General features: G+C 37.4%; 1 protein-coding gene across 4 annotated transcripts in view; it reads right to left on the minus strand.

Annotated features, from left to right (window-relative positions):
- The window catches only part of LOC115217116, a 175,808-nt gene that overhangs the window by 95,102 nt on the left and 56,956 nt on the right, over nt 1-23,750 (minus strand). For 3 of the 4 annotated variants that reach the window (XM_029786717.2, XM_029786716.2, XM_029786719.2), the window contains exons 4-5: nt 11,633-11,689; nt 179-3,274 (exon numbers count right to left, since the gene is read on the minus strand). In XM_029786717.2, the coding sequence (XP_029642577.1) occupies nt 179-3,274; nt 11,633-11,689 (3,153 nt within the window). The remainder of the gene's footprint in view (nt 1-178; nt 3,275-11,632; nt 11,690-23,750) is intronic. The other variant, XM_029786718.2, reaches the window with a different exon arrangement.

Here is a 23,750-nt window from a genome sequence, read left to right on the forward strand (position 1 = left end):
AGCAGAATATGGCAGTGACAAGGTTCAACTCAAGACACATAAACCAAAATCTTTCAGGAATAAAACATTCATTAGCATTTTTAAAAAAAAAGAGCAATACAGTTAATTTAAAACAGGTTCTGAGAACATAAAAACCTGGAAAAAAATATTACGAAATGGAACTAAAAGTCTGACTTACCATTTTTGCGCTTTCTTCGTGTGAGGGTTTTTTCTTTTGCCTTACGAGAAGAAGTTTGCCTTAAAGGTAACACAGGTACAATGGGTTTTTCAACATCGTTTTCTGTTGTTCCTTTATCAAAGAACTCCATAACTTCTCTTTCACCAGAGAAAGTTCGGCTCCTACCACGTGCTCGTTTTGCACGGGGCCCTCTACTGCCACGGCCTCCCCGCCCACGACGAGGACCCCGTCCAAACTCTACTGACTGTCTATGCATCTGATTGTCAGATTCAAAGTTATCACAAAGATTCTGAAATAAATCTTCAACTGTATTAATACTGTTCTCCTCATCAGAAAAAGGGGTTGCAGGCTGATTCATGCCCAATGTATCATTCAATTTAGAACTGCCCAAATCTGTTGTAGTAGTAAGAGGTCTTTTATACCCAGTTCCAAAATCACCAACTGGCAAATTATTTAATATAGAATTATAAAACCTTGGATCATATTTCGTAGCATGGGTGCGTCTAGTAATATTAGAATAACTCAGGCTGGAGAGCGTCTCTGTTTTTTTACCTTGTAAGAAATTTATGTAGCTTTCTTGGAAAGCATCAAAACACTTTTTGGATTTATTCTCCGTTTTTCTCAGCAGTTCACCATCAAGCATAACTTTATCTTGCAAGTGTTGGAATTCTTCATCAAACTCAGCCTGGAGTGTAACAGCTATTACATTGGTAGGCATTTGTTTTTGTTCTGCTTTAGTACGACTTCTTTTTTGCTTTTTATCGGACAAAGAGAAGTCAGCAGAAATGGTAGCCATAGCTGCTCCAATGGTCTCGTCTTCTTGAGAGAGCAACTGTCGCTTCGTATCAGCAGTGTTGGCATTAACTAAATCATCGAATTCGGGTGCATCACCATCTTTATCCATAGCTAAATCTTCAAAACTGTTAGAAGCAGGTACCAAATCTTTTGGCGTTGATACCTGAGAGAAGTTCATGTAAGATGGAGGAGGTTGCATTTGCAAAGATGCATTCTGCTTAGAAAGCGTCATACTGTCTTGGCACATTGGATCCTGCTGGTGCAAATTCATCTGGCCGGGGCCAAGTTGGGATGCCATCGTATTAACATAAGATGATTCAGTCAAGCGCCTCATACCATAGTTCTGAATATCTGGTAGATCTGGCGTTGTTGTGGGTGGAGTTAAACTATCTGAGTATTGGTCAGTAATGGCAGATGGCTGTTCAATACGTTCAGAGAGAGGTGTAGCGGCACTGGGCATATCCTCCGATAAAACACCTTGTGGACTACCAATACTACCAGATACTGATGGGGGGTGCATGTTTGTCACATGATCAGATCCATGTTGAGAGCTCTCAACATTACCTCGTACTGAAAACTGTTGCATACTTACAGGAGATGCATCCTGGTGGTGGTCATTTAAGCGACCGACAGATAAAGAAGGGTCTAAAACAGGACTGACGTTCTGAACTTTGAGTCGCTGTTCGTCAACGTGGTCTTGGTAAGTGGGGCTCAGGGTATCTTCAGTTAATGGTTGTGGAGGAAGGGTGTCATGGCACTGCTGAGACATCACCTGTGCCATGTTGGGGAATACATTGGCTGTTCCTTGCGTCATATTTAGGGGTTCTTCATTAAATAAATGTTCTTGTCCAAGTTCAAGAGCTTTGTCATAAATTATGTCTTTCTTCTTGCGTCCACGTCCACGTTTGGGTTTGGTTGTTGAATCAGCAACCGCTTGAACTGGAGGAGGTGCTTGCACTATAGTGGAACTGGGAAGAGGAGTCTGCGGGCTTCCAAGTGCTATTGGAGCCTGCGGACTCCCCACACTGATAGGTGATTGCTGCATGGGACTGTGAACACTTTGAGAAAGTTGGCCATTATGCATGTTGTGTGCTGCTGGAATAGTCTGAGGGCGTGAGGTGATACTCTGGACAGTCTGCTGCAGATCAGAAAGTGAAGGAGAGACTCCCTTATTGGCAGTACTGTGCAGCATGATATGAGAGGTTTCTTGAAGCAACACACTTTCTCGATTTTTCATATCTTGCATGCGGTCTTGACTAGATCCAATTGAAGCCAAATCTTGCAAAGAGACTGTACAGAAAGAATCCCCCTGTTGATGCTGTTGAGATGGTTGTTCGGAGAGTGGTTGAGTTGGACTAACAGGATCATAGCCCATCTCGGGTGTCACATGATTTACAGAAGAGTAAGTGGGAGCACTAGATGCTACAGAATAACTTTTAGTACTGATGCAGCTGTAGGGATCATACATGGGTGACTGTGAGCCAGACATATTTTCTAAGTCCTGGGGGGAAGAATAATTTGATGGTCTTGGTGTTGGAGGTTGAGAGAGGGGGGTAGCAGGTTGTTGTTGCTCATGATTCATGTTGGACATATTGTATGAAGAAGGCAACTGTGGCGAGTGGGCCGGTTTTGTTGATTGTGAAGTGGTGCGGCTATAGACTGGCGGTAACTGTGGAGATGGAACCGACTTACTACTAGGTAGAGAAGTTGAACAGTAGATAGGGTCTGGCTGGTAGGGGCTTCTTTGAGAAAGACTACTGATTGCTCTGTTGGTGCTGTGAGCTGGGGGAGGAATGTGTTGTTGGGGACTAGGAGACGCTGGCGCATAATTTCCTGGTCCAGAGAGCTCGTTAGTGAGATTTGCAAAGGGATTTGATGAGGTTGGGACAAAATTAGACAGACTCCAGCTTTTGCTACTTGCTTCAGGAACATGAGGATTGGGTGACATAGGAGATGGGGTGAGGCTGCTGGCTAAATCTTTGCTTGAATGAAAATCTTGATTGAAGAGAGATTTACTGTGAGCAGGAACTCCACTGTGAGAGGAGGTCACGTACCTCCCCGAGCTGTAACAGGTTGGTTGTTCTGCCGATGACCGAGGAGCTGAATCAAAAGGAAAAGAGGTGGGAACCGGTTTGTAATGTGATTGGCTAGGGAAGGATGATTGTAGATTCATACTATCCAAAAACTGAGTGACTGAATTGTGTAATGGATGGCCATAGTTTACTTGTGGAATACCCCCAAGACCACGAGCTGGTGGTAAACTTGTATGTGGGGAGAGAGATGGGGACAATGCCCCTAGACCTACAAAGAAAAAAGAAAGAAAAAACATTGAGACAAATGCCAAAGGAAGTTATTGAATTTTGTGTTCGTATTTCTAGATAGAAAAAAAAAGGGTCAATATTTGGAAAAGGATTCTCAAAACATAGCTATTTGGATTTTTAACAGTTTCTTTTTCAAACTAAATTACAAACTCTGTGTGTGTGTGTGTGTGTGTGTGTGTGTGGTGTGTGTGTGTGTGTGCATGTGTAAGATGAATAAATTTAACATTAAGAACTAAAATATTTTTTACTAAAACGAATGAAGTTCATTGATGTTTCTATTCCTTTATTTCTATGGTTAATATTTAATCAAACATTTATCTTTTTAAGACATGTCTTTCTTTTGTAATGAGTATAACAAATATAAGATTAATTTCTACATTCAAAATAAACAGGTCAGAATTTACATATCAATCCAACATGTACCACAAGTATTCTGGTTCCTTACAATCTAAATATCTGTTTTATAATAAGCAGTGTGTGATACTTTAATTTAATCAAAGCATAATAATGCCGATGGGCGAAATAAATAAATATTATAATCAACAGAATTTGTGCTTGATAAATACCTGCCAGGAAAAGGCAGCTTGAACACAAAACGAAATCTCAATGAATTATAAAATTAAAGTTATCACTTTGCTTCTTTTATTGCAGCTGCTGTACAGGGTGGTGGTTCCTTTTTGCGAATGTTAAGACTCAAAAAGTTGCTGAAACAACCGTTCTGTACAGCTAGATGGCCCTCTTGATGCTAATCTCTGAATCAGCAAGTGAAGATGGAAACTATTTTCAGGTGGACAAACTAAAGCAGTCAATTTACTACATCATACAATAAGATATCTCACAATATGGCTACCTGCATGGTTCTTGGTCTCAAGAATTTGTCTTATGAAGAAAGGCTGAAGACGCTCGACCTTTATTCTCTAGAATAAACGCCGCTGCCGTGGTGATCTCATTCTCGCTCACAACATCATAAGCGGAAAGTGTAACCTCTCGAAAGAGCTGTTCTTCACTCCTGCTCCAGAGCGTCGGCTGCGGGGTCATTCCGAAAAACTCCACCTGCGACGATTTCATCTCAATCGAAGGCGAGGAGCTTTCTCCGTCCGGGTTGCGGATCCGTGGAACAAGCTGCCAGACGAGATGGTGAAGATGCCGACGACTGCTTTGTTCAAAGTCTCCCTTGACCTCAAGTGGCCTGAACTCTTTACATGAACACCACCCTGTACTTAACTCCATGTCCCCCTACATGGCCTTGCTTTTTGCTTTTGAGCCAAAAAATTAACTAACTTAACTAACTAACTAATATTTGGAGAAAAATTCAAACTCATAACTATCACCGATAGCCTGGCATCTTCTAATTATTACAGTTTCATTGTGTTATCATTAATATAATTTAAACTTGGGAAAAAATAACCGATTTTTATAATACGGAAACGAGAAAAAATAACAAAGACAATATTTGAAGATATAGAATTTAAATGAGGAAAGAAAATTTTATTTCCTGCAGAAGACTTTAAAAATGAAAATCAAGTAACAAAGAACGAAATATAAATAAGTAAAGAATATAGAAACAATTTAAGCCAAAATAAATTCTTATTATCGTAATTATCAACAAGGAATTTGGATCAGTATCTTACAGTGTTTTATGGCTAGGCACTAAGAACATTTAACTTAAATGCTTAGAGGCAAAAGGGACAGCAAAACATCAAATGAACTTGATCTGAATTTAACTATTAACATGTCATCTAGTGTTCAAACTAAAACATTTAAAAACAGAAGTCAGGCAAACAACTTGTTCAAGGCAAATTACATATTTTAAAATACATATCTCACTACATTGAAAAGAAACATAGAAAATGTCAACTGGACAGGACAGTCATCGACAACCCAACCCTAGTATACAGACATGAATTTCTACCCCTTTTTTTTTTTATATCATAATGTCATTGAGAAAAAAAGCAAAAAGAACAGGAAAAAGCAACTGCTGAAGCTCAATGGAATCATATCCTATTCTCTATTCTACAGAAGCATCAGGAAGGAAACCAACAAAACAATGACATATAATGGTGGCAATGGTGGTGGTGGTGGTGGTGGTGGTGGTGGTGGTGGTGGTGGTGTGTCTATGTCCACCAGTCCTCTCACACATCCAGTTAAAACAACTGAAGACCACAACTTAAACAATGGAATCTGGAAACATAAATATCATCGTGCAAGCAATGTTTCTGCAAGTGGTAGGAAACCACAAAAGATTGGGGTACACGACAGAAGCAGTTATGTTCAGTAGGCACAATAAGAATTGTAATGATCATGATATTTGTGTGTGAAAACATCCAGGGTGTTTAGTGGAGGGGGAAGAGTGTGTGAGAAAGAGAGAGAAAGAAAGACAGGAAGAGGGTGGGTGGGGGTCAGAAAGACTTTTTTTTTTAAAGGCAAAAATTAAACAAAACAGAAAGACTCACAAAACAAAAAGTTACTAAACTCTCTTACTGGAGATTATTTTAATCATATAATAACTCTTGCCTACATCAATATGCTTGTCGCAACAATACATCATGATTTAGTTAAAAGTTAGCCTAATTTTTCATGTGTAAAGGCTCCGGGAAAACTTATATTTTTAAATCTAATTTGGCAACTAAAAACTGATTGTAATTTTCCCAGTGCCAGAAAATTCTGCATTCTGCTAGGATAATTTATATCAACTTCAAATCCTGGTTTTGTCAGGATTAAAGTATATTTCCATGCTTCAAAAACTTATACTCTTTACTCTCTTTCTTGTTTCAGTCATTTGACTGCGGCCATGCTGGAGCACCGCCTTTAGTCGAGCAAATCGACCCCAGGACTTATTCTTTGTAAGCCCAGTACTTATTCTATTGGTCTCTTTTGCCGAACCGCTAAGTGACGGGGACGTAAACACACCAGCATCGGTTGTCAAGCACAGACACACAAACATATACACACACACTTATATATATATATATATACATATATACGACAGGCTTCTTTCAGTTTCCATCTACCAAATCCACTCACAAGGCATTGGTCGGCCCGGGGCTATAGCAGAAGACACTCGCCCAAGATGCCACGCAGTGGGACTGAACCTGGAACCATGTGGTTGGTTAGCAAGCTACTTACCACACAGCCACTCCTGCGCCTATTTTGTTTTTATAAAGGAAATCAATAACATTAAAATATAAAACATTAAATAACATACACTTTACATTGGAAATATAACGACCTAAGGTTTGTTTTTTGTTTTTGTTTTTTTCACTACACCTTTTCAGGTGATCATGCATCTTTCCTGTCAAATTAATGTCTAACAGTCCAATAAAGAGCTTGATGATATACACAAAGTTGGGAGCGAACCAAGAAGATTGTTATAAGTCAAACAAACTTAGATCATGCTTGGACTGTTTTTAAAACAGACACGAGTTTCTCCATCTGTTGTTAAGTTTAATATTTCCTGTCCATGATACTGTAACTAAAAACATGTAGCAAAAGATTTCAAGAGCTTTCCTTGAGGGTTTTCCCCAGCCATATTCCTTCATTCACATCCAACGTAGAACAAAACAGCTCATTTGCAATAATTGACTGAAATAATTAGTTTTTCTTATTCTGGTCAAGTGATGGACAACAGCTGTTGTCAGGTGTTTGTTTTACGTTGTGCCGTCAGTGCTTATCTAGCAACACAGATAAACTAACAGAATTGATGGTATCTATCATCATCATCATCGTTTAGCATCCGCTTTCCATGCTAGCATGGGTTGGACGATTTTGACTGAGGGTGGCGAACCAGACGGCCGCACCAGGCTTCAATCATGATCTGGCAGAGTTTCTACAGCTGGATGCCCTTCCTAACACCAACCACTCCGAAAATGTAGTGGGTGCTTTTTATATGCCACCGGCATAGGGGCCAGTCAGGTGATACTGGCAACAACCTTGCTCAAATTTTGTTTTTTTACACATGCCAATGGCACAGGTGCCAGTAAGGCAACGTTGGTAACGATCACGCTCGAATGGTGCCCTTTTACGTGCATCACACTCGAATGGTGCCCTTTTTTATCTAGCTTTATATTATTCAATAGATTGTCTGAATTACAAATGTAAGAATCATAGCAGTGACTAAGATTAAAATACAGATGAGAATTATGCCAACATGTTCACATTGGAGGGGATTTAGTACACTTTTAGCCCCCCAATTTAGAGTTCAAGAGAAAGGTGCTGGATTGCAAGATTAGGGTCTTGGTAGCAAAGGAGGAGAGTTTATCAATAGCAATACATTTACAAAACATTTATTAGACAATTTCTAACCAATACATTGGGAGGCATTATGTGTTAAATAGAGAAGGATGGTCTTCATTAAGACGAATATGTACATGATTTGAAATTCTCAACTGGAGGTGCATGTATTCCCAAGATCTACATAATAAGATAACCGTGTATGGGAGTACAACTGTGCATGGTGTACACTGCCATGCAGTATAATAAATGCATCACAAAACAACTGACACATGCAACCATCATCATCACCATTTAACGCCCATTTTCCATGCTGGCATGGACTGGGGTGAGGTGGGGGTGGGGTGACAGGAGCTGGCAAACCAGAGAGCGGCACCAGGCTCCAATTGCCTGTCTCTACATCTTGAAACCCTTCCTAATGCCAACCAATCTACAAAGTGTGCTGGGTGCTTTTTACATAGCACCAACTAATTACCAATTATTTCAATCCCCCCCCTTCTTTCGTGTTACAAAGAATTCAAATCGACAATAGATTTTTAGCCCCACCATACTCAAAGAATTCCATTACTGAGCATCTTATGAAGCGAAAACAGAAACTTAATGGCTACTTTCTAAATCTTTCATCACAAATAATCAACTGTTTGCAGGCTGCACAGGTATGCAAGAGAAGCTAGTGGTAGACCTCCAGTATGATAATTCTGGACTGAGAAGAATTTGCGTGATTTTTGGTTTTGGATGTGAAATACATACAAATTGCTAAATGTTTTATTCAAACAATGCTTCGATTTCCATCAAAATGGGTTTGTGGGTCAACATTTTCAGGTCTCAGATCATCATTGTTTAACGTTCGCTTTCCATGCTAGCATGGGTTGGACGATTTTGACTGAGGGCTGGCGAACCAGATGGCCGCACCAGGCTCCAATCTTGATCAAACCTTAAAATTATCTTTGTTGTGCAGTTGCTAACGTTTTCCCTTTATAATAAATAATGAACTTGTTGCCAAATGAACAGACACAACAATTTCACAATTTAAGACTGACATATTCGAAGAATATCTTATGAAGAGTGAAAAGGAGGGGAACTGAAGGAATTTGCCCAAGCTTCTCACTAACAAAATGTGTTTCTTGTTAAAATCAATATTTTTTATACTTAATTTTTGAGGGTACATAGGGAGAACCTACCAAATTGCACATTATTAAATGAGAAAAAGAAAGATCGCAAGCACTACCCCCTAAAGGTACAGAGGGGCTCTATACAATAACTCAGAGATACTAAATCTGATGGGCCAAATTTAATGGTTACGCAAGATGAAAATGGTGATACAAAATGAAAATGATGGTCAAAAACAGAACATGACATAATGATGATTACAGTATAGATAATGTGATATGATAACAACAACGAGAACAAAAACAAGGCTTCAGACATGAATGCAAACATTTTGGTTCTTCACAGAATAGTAACAATAGCTACTTTTGTTCTTAAACAGTTACAACAAACGATAAATGGATTTTGTGATACTATGTCAAGAAACCACAATAACTAATGAATAAAATTTCTTTATAATTCACTAGTTATTTATTAGTATATATTATACAGCTATTAATATGCAAAAATAAAACATTTCTTAGAAAGTAAAGTGGTATCATTGAAAACTGAACTAGTTCTCCCGGTTTGCCAATAATTTATTGCAGTTCTGCAAAAATATGTACATCATCGTCGTCATCATTTAACGTCTGCTTTCCATGCTAGCATGGGTTGGACGATTTGACTGAGGTCTGGCGAACCAAACTCTAATCTGATCTGGCAGAGTTTCTACAGCTGGATGCCCTTCCTAACGCCAGCCATTCCAAGAGTGTAATGGGTGCTTTTACGTGCCACCGGCACAAGGGCCAGTTTGGTGGAACTGGCAACGGCCACGCCCAAATGGTGCTTTTTACGTGCCACCTGCACAGGAGCCAGTCCAGCGGCATTGGCGACAACTTCACTTGAACGGTTCATGTGCCACCAGCACAAGTGCTAGTAAAAATGATTAAATTTCATTTTCTTCTCTTTCACTTTCCTTCCTTAAAAGCCCCCACCACCAGTTTTTCTAAATGGTAGTGGTATTACTGCTGCCAGTAATAGGGCTTGATACTCCAGCCACTGGTATTCTGTAGTTCAGTATTTTTTATTTCAAATCCAGACAGGGCTTAATTTGCTTTTCATCCCCCTTCAGAGTAATAATTTGATAAGATATCATTTATATACAGATTAGATCATTTAACCACCACCAACATAATCACAAAATGTGCACAAAGAAGAGATTTATTTAGTACAAAAAGTATAAAATTTTCTTCAGTCTTCTAGCATCTCATTCAACTTCTTCACCAAGACTGATAAGTTTCATAAATAACATTGGGATACATGCAACTCACTGTCAGACGTCTCTAACATTATCACATTATATCTATGAAATACTGATATCGACTACCAAATTTAACTTGTAGAATGAATCTTTCCTGGAAAAGATCCCTTCTTGTTTTGAAACGGTATCAAAGATGATGTACCAAAGAAGCCTACTACACTCCGTTATTTAAAGAAACAAGTTATTTATTCTTTCGATAAAGTAGCTATACAAATCAACTAATGAACATAGAATAGTAAATTTAGCCATGTCCAGACTAAATATTCTAGCTAAATTTTCAAACCAGCCAGATCTAGCTGCTCACATCCACCCTACAACGTCATTCTAAAAATATACAATCACATCATTGAAATCTCAAAGCTACGAGATAATTCATGATTAATTCGAAACAATGTGAATAAATAAGTATTACATTTGACAGAGTAATCTAAATGATAAAGAGTTAATCAAAATTACTGCTTGACCTAATGGCACTAGATGCTGTGACAGATCACATTAACGAGCTGTGAGTTAGTTACAGTCAAGCACCTCATCAACCTCGGTAAATTAGAATTAGATCACGCTCATGTCAGTTTGCTAATCTATATAATCAATAGCATATATGTGTATAGGGTGTTTTTGTTTTGTGTTTTTTCTTTCTTTGTGATATATATCAATCTTCGATCTTAATTTCTTCATAAATATAATATGCTAACACACTCTCCATAGCAACATGGATTTTACAAATAAACACATTTGAAAGCTCTTGCTTTTATTACGGCTTCTCAGTTGAAATGTCGTCAAAGTTTGTTTCCCTAACGAGGTAGCTTGATTGCTTTACTGAGCCAGTTACTTCAACAATTTACTCATAATCTTCATCCAAAACGCAAATTAAAGTTTAGAAAGATTTCTCAAAGATAATAAAAACCATTCCCTTTTTAACAAGCTTTCGCAAGTTTTTTATAACAAGCAACATTTCAGTAAATGCATTTAATACCATGTATTCTCTCTGTTTGTAGGCAATAACACCCAAAGAATTTCATCATAAATGCATAATAAATTTACTGAGTAATTCGCCAGAAAGGAATGTATTATAATTGCACTTTGGAGTGCAGTTATAAAAATGTTCTGTTTAAATTAATTCTGTGATTAGTGTTAGACCAGTGACAAATAACTGAGAAGACATTCTTTAACTAAACCAAAACTACATATATATATATATACACACCAACAAAACTAAGCAGCAATCAGCAACAACTAATTTGCAAGCAGAGCAATGAACAAAAACTTATTAAAACAGCTGAAGAATATTTTCAGGGGGAAAAATAATAATAATAATAATAATAATAATAATACAGGCACAAAAACAATTAGAACATGGAGGAATTTGTAACTACCAAATAAGATATAAAAACAGAAAAATAGAAAAGGGTAATGATATGAAAAGAAAATTGCATTACTAGCAGGAGTAAAAAAAAAAAATGAACCCTTAAAAAGCATCCACAGTTGGAAAAAAAACCAAGATGAAATTAACATAGAGCCTACAACCAGAGAAACTGCTGCTCTCATCAAATAACAACCGATGTTGGAATGATTTTGGTTGCAAAGATTGTGAGAGGAATGTTGTCACTTAATTGCAAGTTCTCAGGCAAGGGACAATGTGGGGAAGGGGAGAAAAACTAAGTGAGCACAGTGTAACTGGCAGTAAGGAGGATTATTTACCTGTTCCAAGTCCTTGATCCAGTAGCGGCAAGTCATAACGGTTAAGGCAGGAAACAGCTGGAAAATCACGATTTTAACGCAGTTTGTAAGTTTTCAGTTATTAATTGCTACTGAAAAGCACAACCTACTCGCCCATCCACCCACTCACTCTATGGTTTATTCTTAAATAAAATGCATAACAAAATTGCTTTGGGAATGAAATGAGATTTGTTTTAAAGCTTCAATTAACACAAGCAACTTGTCATAAAGAGCAAATTGTTACTACATAAATGACATCTTGACTTTCATTTAGTCCCAATGTTTTTAGAGTTATTAATATTTCAGAAGCACAGTTTTTAAAAGCTAAATTTAAAAAGTAAAAATTTTTTTAATGAAGCAAGCAAAAAAAAAAAAAAAAAGTGGTGGAAGGAACTTACTGAAAACCTCGAAGACTATTTTATATCAAATGGGCATTAAATTATTTTTTTTTTTTTTTTTTATCCAATACTAAACATAATACAAATACACCTAAATCTGTTTAAGATTTGCATTTGACAAAATAGTTCTTCCTAATTAACTTTATTTTCAATTGAGAATTTCAAGAATTATTTTCCTACAATATAAAAGGTTTTTTAATGATTATGAGATATTAAATTCTAAACAACATAGAGGAAATAATATATGAAATCTAGCAACGTATATTTTAAAAACCATTTATATTGAGTTTATTATGATTTGTGTATATTTTAGGAGATATATTTTAGCAATTAGTGAAATTATTTATTAACTTATATATTGCATTAAACATGTGTACGATTAATTTTTTATCCCGTTAAATTACTATGTACTGCTGCTGTTTTATTTTCAATTAGCAAGACCATGGAAATTCCAATTTTATAAATTTTCTCATTTCTGTTTTGATGCAAAAATTCATAACAATGTTTCGATATATTTTGTTGATTATGGTTTTGATATCACTCCACAGTTAAAGTTGATTAAAGCATAACACTCAAACATGAGTATGAAGAATAAAGAGCAAAAATAAAAACCCTTTCATTTTATGGTTTATATCAAAAAATACCATAACCCATCGTGGCCGTTGCCAGCGGCACGTAAAAAGCACCATCCGATCGTGGCCGTTTGCCAGACTTGTCTGGCACCTCTGCCGGTGGCACGTAAGAAGCACCCACTACACTCATAGAGTGGTTGGCGTTAGGAAGGGCATCCAGCCGTAGAAACATTGCCAGATCAAACTGGGCCTGGTGCAGCTTCCTGGCTTCCCAGACCCTAGTTGAACCGTCCAACCCATGCTAGCATGGAAAGCGGACGCTAAACGATGATGATGATAATTATCAGCAACAGTGTTTTTATGCCCACTTTTTACAGGAATTGGACAGGGGTTGCTTAGAGAGAGTTCTACAGAACAAAACATCCTTCCTGTTTCCAACCTTTACTTCTTTTTCAAGTAAGATGATTTTGCTCCACTGGTCTGTGCAGGCTACAACATTGCCATGCCAAGCTGTGGGGTGTGTTATTTATCAGATATAAACACTGTCACCATTTTTGCTCACACAATAACAATGTGAAGATATGCAGAAACATTCACACACACACTCACATGATGGGCTTCCATATAGTTTCTGCCAATAGAATTTCACTCACAAGGCATTGGTCAGCTCAAGGTTACAGTAGAGATCATTTGCCCAAGGTGCCATACTCTGCAACTATGTGGTTATGAAGCAAACTTCTTAACCACACAGCCATGTTGGGCATCAGATCTGGTTTAAACATGAATTAATGAAGTTGACTTAATTCTTAGAAATGATTGCATTTGAATTAAAATTATCCTTTCAAGCTCATTTCAAACATTCATTTAACTAAGTTTGTTAAAAGATTCTATTAAAAAAAGACTCCGCCGGTTACGACGATGAGGGTCCCAGCTGATACGATCAACGGAACAGCTTGCTCGTGAAATTAACGTGCAAATGGCTGAGCATTCCACAGACACGTGCCTTAACGTAGTTCTCGGGGATAATCAGCGTGACACAGAGAGTGACAAGGCTGACCCTTTGAAATACAAGTACAACTCATTTTTGCCAGCTGAGTGGACTGGAGCAATGTGAAATAAAGTGTCTTGCTCAAGGACACAACGCGTCGCCGGGAATCGAACTCACAACCTTACGATCATGAGCCGAATGCCCTAACCACTAAGCCACGCACCCTCACTGAAAAAAAAAAAGATTCTATTAGCATAAAGAGAACATCGTTATCATTATTTCAATGTCCACTTTCCCATGCCTGCACGGGTCAAATGGAATTCACCGAAGTAGATTTTCTGCAACCTGATGCCCTTACTGTTAACAAATCCCTCTCGTTTCCAAGCAGGGAATCATTTCCTCACAGCCAGATATGTTTGCACAAAAGTGACATTCATTTACAACCATTGTGTGATGCAAAGACAAGGAGACATAAAAAAAACACACACACACAACAGGCTACTTTCAGTTTCCATCTACCGAGTCCACTCAAAAAGATCATGGTCGGCCCAAGGCTACAGTAGAAGACACTTGCTCAGGGTGCCATGCAGTGGGACTGAACCCTAAATCATGTGGCTGGAGAGGAAACTTTTCAACTACACAGCTATTCCTGTTATATTCCTATTATATTCCATATAATTAGGAAAAAGCTCTGCAGCATGATTTCAAACCAGATGTAGAAGATCCAATTTTCTAACACAGATCAGCAATCTATGTTCTTAAACTGTATACTTCACTTCCATAATCCACTTTCCCCTAATTCTCCGTAACAAATGAAAAGTTGCATCCAACAAGATTCCTGAAACATTCTTTATTTTCATGATATTCCCAACAAATATTAACAAGCTTTTATCAGATGCTGTGCAACATCATTTAAGCTTTTGAAGCTGCCACTACTTTTTATAAGCAGTGCTCATGCATACTATATTACAAATGCCATTATCAGCTTACTTCTATAACCTACAAGTTTTAAACCGTTTTAGAATATGAAATAATGACAAATGACCACATCCCATGTCTTTCAGCAAGTATACAATATGAAACGCCAGCGATAAACAAAACTGTCTTCAGAAGTAACATGCTACTCCTTACCAACATTACAAGAATTATTCAAATATACATTTCGTAAATAACTCTACCAAGACCAAGAACTTTTCCAAACAAAAATTATATGGTGTCCCAACATGGCCACAGCCTTGGGGATGAAACATAAAAAAGAACAAAAAAATTTAACACATAGATTTAACCTTCTAGTATTCACACCAGCCATATCTGGCCCAAATATTCTACCTGTTTTATGCACATTATGCTATTGGTAGTCACTGTAATTGTAAGCCAAAAGATGACAGACATTTCCTATGGTGTATGCTGTGTCTTGAATCAATGTGTATAGATAGATAGGTAGACAACATAAATACACCACATATGCTTAAACATATACATACACCTATAAGAATAACACACACATACACACAAACAAAAGATAAAAGTATAGAGAAAATACTGTGATAAAGGTGAAATATTTGTATTAAAAACTTGAGAGATCTGCATTGCTAAAAGTTTCACAAACGCAAAAACATGTTTGGCCATTAAGGTGCAATGATAGTGAATGGGTGAGGCAGTGATGCCTTCTAAATAAGGCTGATTGTCATTTTTTGCTGATGTATAAGGCTCGTTTTTATAAGGAAGAGCCTTGATAATAATGTTCCCGGTTATACCAACCAGCTCATTTCCTTCATCCTGAATCCTCCAGCTAAGACAGAATAAGGAAATGGAGTTTTCCTTGTCCCTGGGTCCTGAAAGCATGCATATGCTGAAGAAGCAGCCATTGAAACCAATGGTTGCGAGTCTTATGTAGCTTCTCAAGATACCATAAAGTGAGTTAAGAGTTGCTCTATAGGCCACTACCTTCAAAAAGACAGAAACCCCTCAGTGAACAGGGAGATTTGATTTTTCTTTTTTTAACTGTAGCAAGTGATCAGCAGGATCAAGCCTGGACAAGTGATGTTGAAAGGGATGCCATTTCAACAAGAACTAAACTCATTATGCACAAGCAAAAAGTTCATGGTATTTGTATGCTTGCTAATTTTGCCTCATTAGGGACCAAAAATTTCTTGGCTAGAAACATCAAAGATGTAGAGAGAAGTGTTTCCCTCTTCCTAAATCCCATTCTGAAGAAGAGTGGGATATCCTACATGTACCCTAACTTCTCATTAAAGTCACTACAGCTTGTGTTGTCTCTGTTTCTCAATCCTTTCATACAGTATACTAGGTTAGAGAAAGGGGTGGTTTTGGTACAACTGGGATCAAACCAGGGAACATCTTAGCCACTCCATCATACTTCAGCCTAAATGCCACCTCCACCATCATCATCATCATTGCCACTGTTGTCCTCATCATCATTATTTTTCATCCATTTTCCGTGATATAACAACAATGCTCATAATCTATTTCTCTGTGTGTTCCTTACATTTTATAAAAACAGTCCAGTGTACTGCAAGAATTTTTTTGGCCCTTGTCCACATAAACGCAAATCCTGTCTAAAATTCCCCCTACTTCTGACACCTCAAATGGTCAAAACAAACTTTGTTCCTTATTTTTACTAACACCATTGATAGGAAAGAGACATAAGAAAACACATACACATTAACATAACAACAACAACAATAACACAAATACATAATTAGATGCAGACAACACATACATATCCAACACACATCAAAATAAAGCACAATGTATAGACACATTTTACAAGGCTTCGGACCTTTTATACACACATCATGTTTATATCATTAAAAAAATTAGAAACTTTGAGAGAGTGTGAAATAATTTATTTTAATTGTTGAACTCAAAGTGAACAAAGCTATAAATAATAATGCGTAAAATATTGGGTTAAAAAACCCTTAGAATAGAAAAAGCCAAAGACCGCTAGTGGGACAATGGTAGGACATGTGTCATACGTACAGAAGATGTGGGTTCGTGTCCCAAGAGCAACTTTGGACTCATTTAATCAAAGCGTTTTTTTAACCTAATATTTACAAGCTATTTATTATTTACAGTTTTATCCACTTGTTCAACAGTTTAAATGAAGAGGAAAGGGAGGGGGACACGCAAGTTCTTTATATTTAGTCGGGAACAATAACTAGAAGATTAACGTTCTCGATTCCATCAGTCAGACATTTCCAGACTTTCATAATTTCATTTTCAAATTAAAAACTGTTATAATGGCATGTTATATACAATAAGTGCTACATGGCCCACATTAAGTTGCACAGGGTCTTGGGAATCATTTTTATAGCAGATAAAAATCCTCAATGCCAAATTTAAAATCATAAAACAGAAAATCCTAGATTTCATTTATATCACAATATATTTTTTTACATGATGTATTTGTGCATTTGATTTTGGTTTGTATTTTGTTACAAATTACAAACCCCCTTCTTACACATATGTTAGACATACATACCAAAATACATGCACCCGTAATAATGCATGCATGTACACAGACACACATGCACACCCATGACGGCTGCATTTGTTACATGTAGACAATAACGGGGACTCTCACAGCTACTGTGTATGCAAGCATATGTGCATAAAATATTGGGGGATTTTCTCGTAAATACAGATTATCTAACGTAATTGTTATCAAGCTAAATCAGTTCTCATTAGCTTAATGTTACTTGTTAGTTATTTTTAGTGAAAGCTTTTGCTGCAAAGTGATAACAAAAGCATGACATACATGTATGGGGTATATATATATATATATATATATATATATATATATACACACACACACACACACACACACACACATTACATCAGTGTTGCTCAAACTTTTTACCCTTGCATAACCCTTAAAATAAATTACATGTCTCAAAGAACACCCGAACAAAAAAAAATTATATACCATATCTTTCTCATTTTTTCATTGTAGTTCACGTGGCAAATATCATTTATATATATATATATGTATAAGAGATAATGGTGTCATTGAGGCCCAAACTAACTATGACTTAATTTTTCCTCTCATACCGTCTCGGATGAAGGGATATTATTAATTAATATTCTAGAAAGAGCTATAAGACTCTCTATCTATAAATGCTCTAATATCTATACAACCTTGGTTTTTTATCTCATTATGCAAAAAATTCATATATATATATATATATATATATATATAGGGTGTCCATAAATTACAGACATCATTAAATATATCCCCAATGGTTGTTATATTTTTTTGATAACATAATAGGTTAGATAGGATGATGTCTATATTACAATAACCAAGATATGTTGTGCATGTCTAGTAATATTACAATAATGAAATTAGTATTAGCTTATCTTTCTCGCGAGAGCCCTAGGGACCTTTTGCAGAACCCTAGGGTTCCAGGGAACCCCAGTTGAGAAACACTGCATTACATAGACACACACAGTGAATGATGATGATGATGATGGGGGTCATAGTAAACTCTACCATCAAGAACAACACATATACATTCAGTACCTCTGACCTGCTCACTGGATTAATATGCAAAATGGCTTTGCATTCTGCAAATGTGGGTTAACTTAAATGCAATTCTCATGGAGAGAGTGTGGCACAAAGTAGCCAGGCCGGAACTCTGACTTACAAAGGGTTTCTCCACAGCTGCTGTTAATGTAATTCCACTCATAAAATTTGGGTAGTGCTAAGACTATGAGAAAAGAAACATTTATGGAAGATGCCACGCAATGGGGCAGAACTTGGGACCTTGTGATTGTGAAGTGAACTTCTTAACCACTCAACCATCCATACACACACACACATATACACACCAAAACTGCAAAGAGATAGACACAAACGTACAAGTACAGCACGCATATATAGAGCCTGATAATTAGATGTATGTGCACATGTGCACGCACGCACACACACACGGAAGACAAAAGGAACAAATGAATATTCATTATACACAAATTCATACATACCCATGCATATATGTATATATACATACATACACACACAGACACACACACCAAAATCATCATCATCATTCAACATCCATCTTCCATGCTGGCATGGGTTGGCCAGTTTGACAGGAGCTGGACCAGACTCCATGCAAAACCAAAATTAAACAGATACATCATATGAAGAAAAACAATGAAATGCCATATAAGTTTGAACTAGGCATTGATTATTTTAAGAAACACATACATACAGATGCACACACGTGCATGCATGTGTGTGTGTGTGCAAGGGCTATGGTGTTGGCACACAAAACCATCAACTCTGAATCTCAAACTTATGGTCCTATTGGCTCCAACTATTAACTGCCCTATCTTTAATTGGACTTCCTGCATATATTTATAAATTCACTGATAAAAGACAACATACATGACCCTATGTGGAATAATAATCAAATTACCTTCTCGCCCTGGAAAAGTTTATGCTTAAAGGCTCTGCTTAAAGGCTCTGCTTAAAGGCTCTGCGGTTGTGGCTTTCTTATTTATTAAAGAAGTTACTGACAATTGAATGTAACATGAAGCTTACAAAGAAGCTGTTTTTATCAGAAGGTTATAAACTAAAAGAATCTATAAAATACAATGTAAAAATATTAGAAAATGAAATCAAGAGCATCTTTGTTTGCTAGTTCAAAAATCCAAATCCTCATCATTTAATGTCCGTTTTCCGTGCTGGCATGGTTTTGATGGTTTGACTGAGGTCTGGAAAGCCAGCGGTTGCACCAGGCTCCATTCTGATCCAACAAAGTTTCTACAGCTGGATGCCCTTCCCAATGCCAACCACTCCAAGACTGTAGTGGGTGCTTTTTACGTTTTTTATGTAAAGTACATCAAAATTAATACTAAGAAATTGAACAATTAATGTAACTTTAAAAAATGACTATTTTAAAAGCAATATGCCTAATTATTTAAGTAACCCTTTATTCTTCAGGCTAAACTGTTATTTGAATATAAAATTTAAACATTGAGATTAACATTAACCCTTTGGCACTCAAACCAGACCATATCTAGCCCAAAGAATTTATCTGTTTTATGCACAAACTGGGCAAATCTGGCCTCTCCCACTTACTCAAAATCATTTTCAAATATAAACAATTACATCATTGCAATTTCAAAGCTATGAGATAAGCCATGATTAATTCAAAACAATCTGAATAAATAAGCATTACATTCAACAGAGTGATCTGAATGCAGAAGGGCGTTTAATAAAAGGAAAACAGGACTATAAAATATTCTTTTCTACCCGAAATTTTGGGGGAGAGGGCCAGTCGATTAGATCAACCCTAGTACACAACTGGTACTTAATTTTTTGATTCTGAAAGGATGAAAGGCAGAGTTGACCTCAGCTAATTTGAACTCAGAACGTAAAGACAGGCTAAATACCTATTTTTTTACTACCCACAAGGGGCTAAACAGAGAGGACAAACAAGGACAGACAAATGGACTAAGTCGATTATATCGACCCTAGTGTGTAACTGGTACTTATTTAATTGACCCCAAAAGGATGAAAGGCAAAGTCAACCTGAGTGGAATTTGAACTCAGAACGTAACAGTAGACGAAATACTGCTATGTATTTCGCCCCAGTGTGCTAACATTTCTGCCAGCTCACCGCCTTATGACTAAAAAATATTGAAGATATAATCCCTCCAAGATTTATGAAAGTAACACCGTATTTATAGAATAAAGGTAAAACCAGAAATAAATATCTAAAATTTACTAATATACCTGGTACTTAGAAATAGGATTGCTTCTACCAGATCTTATTTCATAGTAGACGTTACAACTGATTTAATTATTGTTTAAAATGTGAGACATTTGAAATTTCTACGTATTGTATTACAATTTACATTTAGTCAGAGTAAGAACAATCTTATTGACACCAGTAACCTAAGATTCACTTTCAACTTCAATTTTACATACCTCGTACATATAAACACACACATTCATATCACATAAATATATTAAATGCATCTATAATGACTAATACACACATAGAGAAATATAGGTTTGGTTGAACAAACAGGGGAAAAAAAACAATACATAATAGTATCTTTTTAATGTAACTTTTACATATTACATTCAAGCCAAATAAAATACACACATACACACACAAAGCACTTTCCATATACATAAGTGCAAATACAAACATACACACACACAAATGTACATACACATACATGTATATATGCTAATACAGATCTTTTATATTCTGTTGTGTACATATCTGAATGTTTATTTGTCACATTTGTGCTCAAAGAAATCTGCAAGCTATGAATGCAAGTATTGTTGTTGTCACCTCTCCTGTCAACAGATCACCCACTCTGCTCCCTTTATGCTATCAAAGACATGTGAAATAAGAAATCTTATACTAGCAAAACTAGTATGGATCAATGACAGAAGAGATACCTGTCTGCAAAACCAAGCTTCAATGATAGGTAGACAAACTCCCAGGCTGTTTCAAGGGCTGAATGAATATCTTGGTATCATGAAGGGTATCTCGTTATAAAATACGAGCTCAAAATGTTTTGCCCAACTCATGGTACCATGGAAAAGCAGACTTAAAAACTATGAAGATGTTGTTCGCACACACACACACGATGAATGCACACACAAGCAGTAGAGTGTGTGCAGTTAAGATATTTGTTTCCCAATGATGCAACTTTGGGTTCAGCCCCACTGCATGGCACTTTGGGTTCAGCCCCACTGCATGGCACTTTGGGTTCAGCCCCACTGCATGGCACTTTGGGCAAGTGCCTTCTACTGTAGTTCCAAACCAACCAAAGTTTTGTCAGCGAAAGAAGCTCATCATGTGCATAAGTGCATTGTTGTTGTTAAGCAACAAGACAGGTAAAGGTGATTAGGTGATGGTCTAGGGCTTGGGAGTGGGAGACCCCAGACCTGGGGGTGGGGGTGGGGCTTTGGTCGTCTTGTTGTAGTCAAGGGCTCTTTGTTGACGCCCGACACCACTGGGAGGAGGTGGCCCTCGAAGTCGCTGGAAATGGAGATCTCCAGGTGCAAATTCTCGGACGGCTGCATATTTGCGTGGGTGTGCGTGCACACACCCACGCCTGCACAAATGTGTGTTTCATTACATTTATGCCCTGCAAAAGTTGTGAACTACAAACAGTATTTTTTTTCTGTCACTTCTATCGGTAAATCATCCATCTGACTCATTTTGTACCATCAAACACAAATGAAATGAGACATCCCTTACTTGCAACAACAGATAAGGGATAACAACAGGGAGGATATTTAGCTGTTAAACAATGCCCTTTGTATTCACCTAACCCATGCTAGCACGAAAAAGCAATAGTATAAACGAACAAATTATATTTGTTGATTCTACATACTTTCATCATGTCTGGTGTTTTGCAAAAGATTCCATCAAGAGAAAGCAGATTTTTACATCTACATACTGCCAAGAGGTGGGGAAACATGTTTCTTTCTCAGCAACCTGCCCAAATCCCCCACTCCCATACACACCTCCAATCTCATAAAAGTGTATCGTGAATCATACATGATGCATCCTCTTAGCTACTAGTATAAAGAAAATAGTTCTGATCTCTGATTGCTACCACATGTGGCATTCAGTAAGCCCTCTTAATACACACACACTACTACTGCTGCAGTGTGTGCATGTGTTTATGTGCATGCTCCCACTTCTCCAGATCCAAAAGGTAATCGGTGATTGGCTGTACTAATAATTTAGTACATGAAAACGCCTGGTCATATGGGAACCCACTGGCCATCAACAAAACAACCACACAAACTCTCTGTTTTTGAGATGCAGAAAACAAACATCAAATTATTTATTCACCCTCCAAGAGAAAGGTCATCACCTCTTTCACTGTCACTATTTACATAAGCACAACAAAAGCTCTGAACAACAAGCAAGACGAAGCAAAAGCTCAACTAGACTCTTCGTGACAAGGAACAGAGTTACAGATTCTCTTGGGTGGGTACCAATGAGGGGTGGGTGGAGTAGGCAAATTGCTGACAGATAAGGTAGCTGAGGTTTATCAGTGTGTGCCATAGAATAATTAAGCTTTGTCACAAACAACATGATGGTGACGTCTCTGCATATGAACCACAATGAAGGATGACAGGTGAATGAATGGACCGTTTTTATAAGGCCCACTTGCAGACTGTTTCACTAACAAATGAAGGCAACCTTGTTATCATGACTGTTGTCCTTAATAAGCATGCTTCTCCTATGTACATGCAGGCTATGGATGTGGTGAGTGACAGAGAAGAATAAAAGCTCCATTTGCTGTGACACAAATGACCTAACGATTTGCAACACTAACTTCAAGAACGTGACCAACCATTTGATTGTCTACAACTAAGGCAGACATGCAAACAAAATAGACCACATATTCACCAGGAAACAAGATATGCAACTGACTGTGAATACTGTGGCTTGCCTTGGAGAATAATGAGTCACACAATATTGACTGGTGATCAGCAACCCTCAAGATAAAAAAGAGCAAGACAGACAATCTGGTGAAGGGAACTACAGAAGCTGAAACACTTTTTGATTGGCTGGTGTATATGACTGGCAAAAAGAGGAGATGGAGGACAACAGGGAATTTTTAGAGACCTGTTTTGAGTAACAGCCCAGGTCTGTGCCTGATGCAAGGTTCAAGCTAGGCATGAGGAACAGTGTGAATCAATAGAGCCATAAAAATTAAGAGGTTGGAAAGACTGGAAGAAAAAAATGAGAGAAAAACCAGCATCTGTTAACTAGAAGACAAAGTAGACATAACAAGAGGGGAAGCGAAAAGTAAGAGGTTTGTAGGTTCTACAATATGGATCAGGGGCATAAAACACTCTGGATTGCAAAGCAGTGTACCAGAAAGAATTAAGCCTTTGTTCAAGAGAAGTGCGTAGGGAATTACTGTGATGTGCTTGCCTTCACTGATGCTGGAACAAAACAGGCATAGAAAAGAGAGAGCCTGCCCTAACTAGACCCAAGAAACAGGCCAGTCATTATTGTAGCAGTTGAAAGCATGGTTAGAGTACGAAGGTAGGGCATGTCTCCTCGTGATTATTACAATCATCTAGCCCATATCAGAGGGGTTTAAGGCAGCTATCCATGGTA

The sequence above is a fragment of the Octopus sinensis genome, linkage group LG11, assembly GCF_006345805.1.
Source record: "Octopus sinensis linkage group LG11, ASM634580v1, whole genome shotgun sequence".
Classification (NCBI taxonomy): domain Eukaryota; kingdom Metazoa; phylum Mollusca; class Cephalopoda; order Octopoda; family Octopodidae; genus Octopus; species Octopus sinensis.